Source organism: Oncorhynchus tshawytscha, linkage group LG23 (genome assembly GCF_018296145.1).
Source record: "Oncorhynchus tshawytscha isolate Ot180627B linkage group LG23, Otsh_v2.0, whole genome shotgun sequence".
In the NCBI taxonomy this organism is placed as follows: domain Eukaryota; kingdom Metazoa; phylum Chordata; class Actinopteri; order Salmoniformes; family Salmonidae; genus Oncorhynchus; species Oncorhynchus tshawytscha.
The window spans coordinates 14,864,223-14,874,827 of record NC_056451.1 but is presented as its reverse complement, the minus strand read 5'-3'; the positions used below and the strand labels follow the sequence as shown (position 1 = coordinate 14,874,827).

Below are 10,605 nucleotides of genomic sequence, written 5' to 3'. Positions count from 1 at the left end.
AATCAGATTACTAAGGTGCTCTCTTGCTGAAGACACTGCTGCATCAATTTGACTGTGTTTCCAAGCCTGCTGACATGACATCTAAAGCTTTCGCATACCATAACAATCTATCACATGCATCTGTCTCTGGCCACCTGCCATTCCTGAACAAAAGAACACTGCATATTTATTGGAACACCAGGGTGGGGGAATGTTCTGTATATATTTTGTGTACTAAGTATATATATATATGTATAGAGAGAGAGAGAGAGACTCAGGAAAGAGAATGTGCTCAATGTACATATACAAGCTTTGATTCTCTTCAGCTTTGATTACAGGTCAGCAAATAGCGGTCAGAAAATAGAAAATGAAGGTCAGAAAATATCAGTTGTTATGTAAATACACTGCTCAAAAAATAAAGGGAACACTTCAACAACACAATGTAACTCCAAGTCAATCACACTTCTGTGAAATCAAACTGCCCACTTAGGAAGCAACACTGATTGACAATAAATGTCACATGCTGTTGTGCAAATGGAATAGACAACAGGTGGAAATTATAGGCAATTAGCAAGACACCCCCAAAAAAGGAGTGGCTCTACAGGTGGTGACCACAGACCACTTCTCAGTTCCTATGCTTCCTGGCAGATGTTTTGGTCACTTTTGAATGCTGGCGGTGCTTTCACTCTAGTGGTAGCATGAGACGGAGTCTACAACCCACACAAGTGGCACAGGTAGTGCAGCTCATCCAGGATGGCACATCAATGCGAGGTGTGGCAAGAAGGTTTGCTGTGTCTGTCAGCGTAGTGTCCAGAGCATGGAGGCACTACCAGGAGACAGGCCAGTACATCAGGAGACTTGGAGGAGGCCGTAGGAGGGCAACAACCCAGCAGCAGGACCGCTACCTCCGCCTTTGTGCAAGGAGGAGCACTGCCAGAGCCCTACAAATTGACCTCCAGCAGGCCACAAATGTGCATGTGTCTGCTCAAACGGTCAGAAACAGACTCCATGAGGGTGGTATGAGGGCCCAACGTCCACAGGTGGGGGTTGTGCTTACAGCCCAACACCGTGCAGGACGTTTGGCTTTTGCCAGAGAACACCAAGATTGGCAAATTCGCCACTGGCGCCCTGTGCTCTTCACAAATGAAAGCAGGTTCACACTGAGCACATGTAACAGACGTGACAAAGTCTGGAGACGCCATGGAGAACGTTCTGCTGCCTGCAACATCCTCCAGCATGACCGGTTTGGCGGTGGGTCAGTCATGGTGTGGGGTGGCATTTCTTTGGGGGGCTGCACAGCCCTCCATATGCTCGCCAGAGGTAGCCTGACTGCCATTAGGTACCGAGATGAGATCCTCAGACCCCTTGCGAGACCATATGCTGGTGCGATTGGCAATGGGTTCCTCCTAATGCAAGACAATGCTAGACCTCATGTGGCTGGAGTTAGTCAGCAGTTCCTGCAAGATGAAGGCATTGATGCTATGGACTGGCCCACCCGTTCCCCAGACCTGAATCCAATTGAGCACATCTGGGACATCATGTCTCGCTCCATCCACCAACAGACTGTCCAGGAGTTGGCGGATGCTTTAGTCCAGGTCTGGGAGGAGATCCCTCAGGAGACCATCTGCCACCTCATCAGGAGCATGCCCAGGCATTCTAGGGAGGTCATACAGGCACGGAGGCCACACACACTACTGAGCCTCATTTTGACTTGTTTTAAGGACATCAAAGTTGGATCAGTCTGTAGTGTCAGTTTTCCACTTTCATTTTGAGTGTGACTCCAAATCCAGACCTCCATGGGTTGATAAATTTGATTTCCATTGATATTTTTTGTGTGATATTGTTGTCAGCACATTCAACTATGTTAAGAAAAAAGTATTTAATAAGGATATTTCATTCATTCAGATCTAGGATGTGTTATTTTAGTGTTCCCTTTATTTTTTTGAGCAGTGTATGTGTATTGACCAAGCATGGTGTATTGCTGATAACTTTGTGTGTGCTGCTTCAACATTCAGCACTACACCACCTATTGGTGTGAAATAAGTATTATCATGCAACATCTGGTGAACTAGTACAGCTTCTAGTAGGAAAACAGTTTGTGTAGCATAGAAAATAAAACTGCCTGGTTTACAAATTAGCTGCCATTTATTCTTTCAGAATTTCAAGTTGAGTAAAATCCTCTTTCATAACAAACCTAACAGAGAACATTGGGATATTACATGAATATAAAAGTTTTACAAAACAGAACTTTTTAGAACTACATATAAACTACATAAAACAACAGCATAACATTAAAATTGGTGTATTAGACACATTTTATATCTTCAAAGTTCTTTAACATTTCTAAAATTGGATAAAAACCCTCTAAGAAATGATACTATAATTGGTGTCAGGAGAAAAGATGTCAGCTTAAGAAGAATGACATACTTCTCTCTCCATAACACCACCACACTTAAGAGCCATTTAAAACTATTGCAGGTTTGAACTGTGCAACCTGCTTCTCAATTTGAGATTATTTTTTAAATCAGGAACTGACTGATTTCTGGGTTATTTTGAAGATTCATGTGTCAAGTTAAGATCATTTCAGGCCATGTATACAAGATGGACCAAAGAACAACAGCACATCCTTTCAGCTTTGGAGTCTCTCTCAGTTCTGGAGTGTCACATATATTTTCCCAGGACTCTTGGGTCCTAGGCATGCACAGTGCTCTGTTGTTGTTGTTTTTCAAAGTATCAGTAAATGGCCTCATCCATGTTGTCATCACTGTCCCCTCCGAACTCCTCTCCATTGTCAAAGTACGACATGATATAGTCTGTCTCCTGTGGGAACACAATCAGAGTGGGGAAAAAATGCTACGTATGAGCTCATTCCAACCTTGTGAACTGTGTTTGCTCACTTTCTGTTAAATCATGCATTGGTGTCAATGGAATATGTATGGGGGAAATAGTCTCTAGTAAGGATTCAAGTCAAAGTGATATTATCTCACTGAGGTTGTGTGGGGCATGAACCCTGATGAAAAAAGTAAGAAAGAGCTTGGATGTGTAACAGTTTGGCATCCATCCCTCTCCTTTCCCTAACCTGAACGAAATGACAACTGTCACCCAGGAAGCATCGTTACCTGTCACTACGGAGCAATGGAAACTACTTCAGGCCTCAGAGTGGGTGACGTCACCGATTGAACGTTACTAGCGCACACCGCTTACAAGCTAGCCATTTAACATTGGCTACAGATGCTTACCTCTTCAAACTCTTCTTCATCATACTCCTCCTCCCCATCTTGCTGCTCTTCCTCCTGCTTCTTCTTCTCCCCTTCCTCTTCATCTGAGGTCACTTCCTCCTCTTTTTTCTCCAATGTCTGAAATATGACACAAATGAATACAAAAGAAACTAAAAGAAAAAGAACATTGATAGTAAAATACTACACCACCAGGCTTACATTAAGTTTGAGGTTTAACGGCAAGAAACATTTCCCTCATCTAGTGTGCCGAGGTTGAGTTGTGTTACCTTGATAATTTATTGTTAAAACGAGAGGCTGCCTGGATCTTTAATTTAAAGATCCTTGCGCCCTTCGGTCTCAACGTAGACTTTGACCTGAAGCCATTCTTGTGATTATTGTGACTTTGCCATTGTAATTGTTTGTAAACTTGTGTAGTCAAATTAATCTATGATTGTATGCTATCCATTTGTTGTTTGTATGCTGTTCTTTGTATGACATTTTATTATTTGATTATTAACCAATGATATTAGGCCACTCTTGGCCATGATTACAGACACCTGTGTCTTCTGACGCTATATAAACGAGTCATCCCGCAGTGTTTGTGATTATACCCTGATGAAGACAGCTTGGCTGTCGAAACGTTGGTATTAATTCTTTTTTGCATCTGAGCTCCTAGAGTGTGCGGCTCTTTTATTTTTGAGTTGTGTTACATGCCTATAGATGTGGTGGAGAGGTCAATAGAATACAGACTATGGAGTTAATGTCTGATGTACTGGCTGAGTACCTACTATTCCCACCTCTAGTTTATGGATGATCTCCTCTTTGTCCACCCGGGTCTTTTTGCTGGGTTTGGGGTCCACTGATGTATCCACACTAAGAGAGGTGTCTGTAACAGACGAAAAGGGGCAAAAGCCAATCATTAGTGAAAACCAACTCCCTCTATCTATTCCCCCTCCTCTCCTTTCATTTAAAAGGCCATTCAACCAAAAGCTATATTTATCTCATAATAGAAAATGGCAGATAATTTATGTATAAGTCAGGCAATATTGTCATTGTCAGTAACCAGCAGTGATTTTATCTTATCCTTCTGTTCAAAGCAGAAGGGCAAATTGATGCATTCATGTCTCTAGGGAGACACAAGCAGTCAGACACAATATTCTTCTGAAGACACCTCTCTCTTCAGCACTCCGCCCAGGAAATAGGAAGGAAAAAAATTGCGGGCGTAACATGCTCTGAAAGAGACAGGTCTTTCGCCAGCAACGTACATGTCATCAAGTCCTGCAGGAAGCAAACTAAACAGAACTGCAAAATGAATGGATTTTTTTTTTTGCAATAGCCTTCTGTGATCACATGGTGGTGGGTGGGCTTTCATAGTGAATCTGTATCACTCACAAAAATGTCCAGTCAGTCAATGTGAGGTATAAAACAACACTGTATCATCCACTTACTCTCTTTTAGGGGCTTCTTGACACGGATTCGAAGCTCTTTTGGTAGCCTTTTCCAGTCTGGCATTAAAAAACAAAAATCAAACATAATCAATCAGCAGACACAGGTTCTACAATAATGTTTTTATACAGCAATGACCTTGTGAAAATGATGGAATGTTGGTTCACATCCGGTAAAGCTGAGGGACTAAAACCTCAAATTGTTTTCCCAATCAGCCTCTATTCAGCAGACCCTAATTGTGAGCGACAGCTCAATTTCTCCCATTTGAAACGCTTTGGGTCACCTGACAGTTTCAATCAGGACCGTTCACACTCCATTGTGGCTGACATCTCTGGGGCGGCGTAGCGAGTGATTTCATACTGCTTCAGGATTAGATCATTGATTCTATTAATCTCTGTTTAACAATGGTATGCTGGTAATCAGATCGTACAATGCAATCCTTCTAATACATGTTCCATAGTCTCTATCTCCTTTCTGTTACATTTTTTTAACTGGAGGTATGATGCAGCTGACTCACCTGGATTCCACTCAATGGTGTTGTCTGACGGCTCACTGTTCTGATATTTATCAGAATACCGCTCCACATCTGAAAGTCAGACAAGAAGCTCATTCATTTCTTAAACATGGTACAAGAACAAACATGTCTTTGAAAAGAAAGCCTCTGTGTATTATCATGTCTACCTAATTTGCTGCTCCCAAATGTTCTTATCGAAGCATAATTACTTGATTGCATAATTGCTTGACTGAATAATTGAAAAATATTTCCACCCCTGATTTAGGTAATGTCAGCCAAACCTTGTATCACCTAAAATCTTGTATCATTTTAATAAAATAACACCATTGGGAGCTGCTGACAGTGACAATACATTGACTGTCTAATTTCTGCTACGTTTGGATGACTGTAATTACTCTTTTCATCGCTAACACACAGAGATGGTGTCTTCCCAGGCTTAAGTACCTTTCTTGGAGACGGCTTGGCGGACATAAAATGGTAGGGTCTTCATGTTTCCCCTGAACTCCTGCTTCAGTGCCAACATGTACTCTGCTTCCTCTCCCATCACCAAGGGGACAGGCTTGTGTTCCATGGGCTACATGTGCACAAAAAACATAATACATATTAGGCTAGTCCTTAAAATGACAACAAAAGGCTCAATGCATGCTTTCCCAAAATAGCATGCTCTTATTTGCTCCCAACCAAACACATATCTTACTGTCTCAATACATTTAAACAAAAAATGTCAGCCCTGGATGTTGCTTAGACAAATAGAAAAATCAGGAGAAAAGACTGAGAATAGCCTCTAAATAAAGCCAATATTTGACAACAATGAGGTGCATCCAAAATGAAAAATGACAGCTACAGGGTCAGTCACATCACCCCTTACTTACAGGGAACAGAGGTGTAGGCTGGAGAATTGAAGGTGGCAGGTTCTCCCCTTTCCCAATCCCGACTGCCTCGATACTGAAGCTCATGTACCCCTTGCCGCGACCTCTGCCGCGGCCCAGGCCAGCCATGGAGCGAGCACACAGCGCGGGGGGTTTCACAGGTAAATCTGTCAAGGGAGGAAGAATGCAATGGGCACTAAAAGAGTACTGAGTAATAGCACTTCTATTTTCCCAAACTATCTGTGTAAAGCTACAGTTGAAGTCGGACGTTTACATACACTTAGGTTGTATATCATTAAAACTCATTTTCAACCACTCCACAATTTCTTGTTAACAAACTATAGTTTTGGCAAGTCGGTTAGGACATCTACTTCATGCATGACACAAGCCATTTTTCCAACAATTGTTTACAGACATATTATTTCACTTTTAATTCACTGCATCACAATTCCAGTGGGTCAGAAGATTACATAAATACATCCTTCACTCTACTATTATTCTGACATTTCACATTCTTAAGATAAAGTGGTGATCCTAACTGACCTAAGACAAGGAAGTTTTACTCGGATTAAACGTCAGGAAATGTGAAAAAAAATGTATTTGGCTAAGGGGTATGTTAACTTCTGACTTCAACTGTATATAAGCTTATTTTTTATCCTGGCCAGTGCCTTGCAAAAGTATTCACCCTCCTTGGCATTTTTCCTATTTTGTTGTAAACTGTCGAAACGTCCTTTCACTGTCAACTGCGTTTATTTTTTATCAAACTTAACATGTAAATATTTGTATGAACATAAGATTCAACAACTGAGACATAAACTGAACAAGTTCCACAGACATGTCCCTGAACAAAGGGGGAGTCGAAATCAAAAGTAACAGTCAGTATCTGGTGTGGCCACCAGCTGCATTAAGTACTGCAGTGCATCTCCTCCTAATGGACTGCACCAGATTTGCCAATTCTTGCTGTGAGATGTTACCCCACTCTACCACCATGGCACCTGCAAGTTCCCGGACAATTCTGGGGGGAATGGCCCTCCGATCCAACAGGTCCCAGAAGTGCTCAATGGGATTGAGATCTGGGCTCTTCGCTGGCCATGGCACAACACTGACATTTCTGTCTTGCAGGAAATCACGCACAGAACGAGCAGTATGGCTGGTGTCAGGCTGGAGGGTCATGTCAGGATGAGCCTGCAGGAAGGGTACCACATGAGGGAGGGGGATGTCTTCCCTGTAACGCACAGCATTGAGATTACCTGCAATGACAACAAGCTCAGTCCGATGATGCTGTGACACACCGCCCCAGACCATGACGGACCCTCCACCTCCAAACCAATCCCGCTCCAGAGTACAGGCCTCGGTGTAACGCTCATTCCTTTGACGATAAACTCGAATCCGACCATCACCCCTGGTGAGACAAAACCGCGACTCGTCAGTGAAGAGCACTTTTTGACAGTCCTGTCTGGTCCAGCGACGGTGGGTTTGTGCCCATAGGCGACGTTGTTGCCAGTGATGTCTGGTGAGGACCTGCCTTACAACAGGCCTACAAGCCCTCAGTCCAGCCTCTCGTAGCCTATTGCGAAAGGTCTGAGCACTGATGGAGGTCTTGTGCATTCCTGGTGTAACTCGGGCAGTCGTTGTTGCAATCCTGTACCTGTCCGCAGGTGTGATGTTTGGATGTACCGATCCTGTGCAGGTGTTGTTACACGTGGTCTGCCACTGCGAGGACGATCAGCTGTCCGTCCTGTCTCCCTGTAGCGCTGTCTTCGGGGTCTCACCGTATGGACTCCTCATGCCTCCTTGCAGCATGTCTAAGGCACGTTCACGCAGACGAGCAGTGACCCTGGGCATCTTTCTTTTGGTGTTTTTAAGAGTCAGTAGAAAGGCCTCTTTAGTGTCTTAAGTTTTCATAACTGTGACCTTAATTGCCTATCATCTGTAATGATATGACCGTTCCACCCCTAAGCAAGGGACACAACCAAGCGGCACTATGAAGACCAAGGAGCTCTCCAAACAGGTCAGGGACAAAGTTGTGGAGAAGTACAGATCAAGGTTGGGTTATAAAAAATATCTGAAACTTTGAACATCCCACTGAGTACCATTAAATCCATTATTTAAAAAATGGAAAAAAAACATGTCACCACAACAAACCTGCCAAGAGAGGGCTGCCCACCAAAACTCACGGACCAGGCAAGGAGGGCGTTAATGAGAGGCAACAAAGAGACCAAAGATAGCCCTGAAGGAACTGCAGAGCTCCACAGCGGAGATTGGAGTATCTGTCCATAGGAACACTTTAAGCTGTACACTCCACAGAGCTGGGCTTTACAGAAGAGTGGCCAGGAAAAATCCAATGCTTAAAGAAAAAAATTTGCAAACATGTTTGGTGTTTGCAAAAAGGCATGTGGGAGACTCCCCAAATATATGGAAGACGGTACTTATAAATGCCTCCTGAGCTAAGTTCACATGTCATACCCCATCACAATTCAATCAAAATTATAAGCTTTTTTTACTCCATTGTTTGTAAACAATGTAATAGTAAACCAACACTGTATAGACTAAAAACAAAAAACATGGTTAAAACTATAATTTTAGTCTCATGGATGGTCTGGGTACCAGTCTGGAACTCTTTTCTTTTGCATGTGACACGGAGTAAAATGAATGGAATATAGCCAGATAAGGATATAATGAGATGCTTGTCTCCACCCTAACAATAGGATTAGTTGTCCACAGAGTGGAACGGTGGGCTGTCAACTCTTTGGATTGGTGGATACATTTTGTTATTTGAATAATTAAAAAAATATATTCGATTAAGGGTGTTGACATCAACCACTATTATTCAATGGAGCTTGAGATGCTATGCTAGCTTCATGAATATGCATAGACCTGCTCTAATTTCAACAGGGAAGTGTATCACACTCTTATCAGTACACTCATAGCAACCTAAGCATTAGAAAATGTATATTAGATTAAACAAGCCTCACGAAACAAAATAACAATTTATATTTATCTGGACTAAATTCAACACTATCATTTCGCCCCCACTCAAAAACTCCTCATCTGCTTAATAATTAAGGATATGCTTAAGTGGACAGATTTTGGGCAGAAATAGGGCTCTCTGGTAACCAGGCTACCATCCTCCAGCTGCGTACCAAATCAACGCCAGGTGTTGCAGGAAGGCCAAGAAGATCATCAGGGACCCCGTAGCCTAAGCATCTCTGAATGGTGGGGTCCCTGCTTTGTTGTTGTTTGAATCGCATTCTGCCCCTTTAACAGCTACCAGCAAGTTACCTATCTAGTTTTGTGCGGCTTGCTAACTTGTTCCATCTTACCTTCTAGTGATTTCAGTGATATTAACTTGCTTGCTCAGATAACTTGGTTGCACAGTAGCTACATGACAGCTGTAGCAAGTAAGAACTTGCTAGAAAACGACTAGCGCCTAACGTTACTATCTAGTTAGCTAGATAACGACGTTAGCTAGTGCTGTCAGATTTATCACGACAAAATATCGGTCACCAAGACAACGTGCTTACTAACTAACCATATCAACTTATTCACGACCTCCCACCTTCTGCGTCATAGCTAGCTACTAATCTTTAAATATAAAAAATATTAAAACATCGAAGTTAACATTAGCTAGTTTACAAATCCGCGGGCTACGTTATTGTTTACCAAACACTATGTTGTTTGCGGAACTCCAGCGACTTGGGGTCGACTACCCTGCGCTACACTGCCCCCTGCTGTATTGGAGTGGAATACATTCCAGAACCTCATTCCAGATGCAGTGTCTCGCCAAAAATTATGGTCACACTTTTTTTTGCTTGCCATCTGAGAGATCAATATGTCTGTACCATACATTCATTTCGATTAGCTGAATGTCATGGCTGAAATGTTATCTAATGACCATTAATGACTAATGACCATTGTCAGGTGCAATTGTAAATGAGAACTTGTTCTCAACTTGCCTACATGGTTAAATAAAGGTGAAATAAAAAATAAAATAAAAAATTAAGGTTTGAGCCACCAAGTAGGAACCTCCGAGGGGAGTGAGTGTGATACAACATAAAGTAGATATATTTGTTCCCTGGTGTGGGAGCTGGGTTGGCATGCATTAGCTCAAAATACTTAATTTTGCTGACATTGTAAAGGTGGTTTGTCTTGGTCTGGATATTACCACATCCTGGTGATGTTTATTATTAATTGTTGTTCTTGCTTCTACAGTTGAAGTCGGAAGTTTACATACACCTTAGCCAACTACATTTAAACTCAGTTTTTCACTATTCCTGACATTTAATCCTAGTAAAAATTCCCTGTTTTAGGTCAGTTAGGATCACCACTTTATTTTAAGAATGTGAAATGTCAGAATAATAGTAGAGTGAAGGATTTATTTAAGCTTTTATTTCTTTCATCACATTCCCAGTGGGTGCAATACCTTGACTTTGTTGTCCTTAAGCCATTTTGCCACAACTTCGTAAGTATGCTTGGGGTCATTGTCCATTTGGAAGACCCATTTGCGACCAAACTTGAACTTCCTGACTGATGTCTTGAGATGCTGCTTCAAAATATCCACCTCATTTTCCTGCCTCAT

At 42.2% G+C, this 10,605-nt stretch overlaps 1 protein-coding gene across 3 annotated transcripts; it reads right to left on the bottom strand.

The window, feature by feature from the left end:
• Window positions 1–2,105: 2,105 nt before the first annotated feature.
• Window positions 2,106–9,736, bottom strand: polr3glb (RNA polymerase III subunit GL b). Of its 3 annotated transcripts, none has more exons than XM_024385678.2 (8): window positions 9,350–9,736; window positions 6,030–6,193; window positions 5,602–5,731; window positions 5,161–5,229; window positions 4,646–4,702; window positions 3,986–4,083; window positions 3,219–3,335; window positions 2,106–2,799 (listed from the first exon to the last, which is right to left on the bottom strand). In XM_024385678.2, the coding sequence occupies exons 2-8, from the start codon at window positions 6,153–6,155 to the stop codon at window positions 2,713–2,715; spliced, it is 684 nt and encodes a 227-aa protein (XP_024241446.2). In that variant the 5' UTR covers window positions 6,156–6,193; window positions 9,350–9,736; the 3' UTR covers window positions 2,106–2,712. The 3 variants fall into 3 exon arrangements, with proteins under 3 accessions (XP_024241446.2, XP_042160601.1, XP_042160602.1); XM_042304667.1 differs by having other exon boundaries at window positions 3,995–4,083; XM_042304668.1 differs by having other exon boundaries at window positions 6,030–6,132.
• Between the last annotated feature and the right edge of the window lie 869 nt (window positions 9,737–10,605).

Excerpts from the sequence above, each read along its gene's own strand:
- polr3glb (XM_024385678.2), bottom strand. The coding sequence starts at position 6,155 with ATGGCTGGCCTGGGCCGCGGCAGAGGTCGCGGCAAGGGGTACATGAGC. Across the intron at positions 5,732-6,029 it reads AGCCTACACCTCTGTTCCCT|CCCATGGAACACAAGCCTGT; the intron begins GTAAGTAAGGGG and ends GTGCACATGTAG. Across the intron at positions 4,703-5,160 it reads CACCATTGAGTGGAATCCAG|ACTGGAAAAGGCTACCAAAA; the intron begins GTGAGTCAGCTG and ends TTTTAATGCCAG.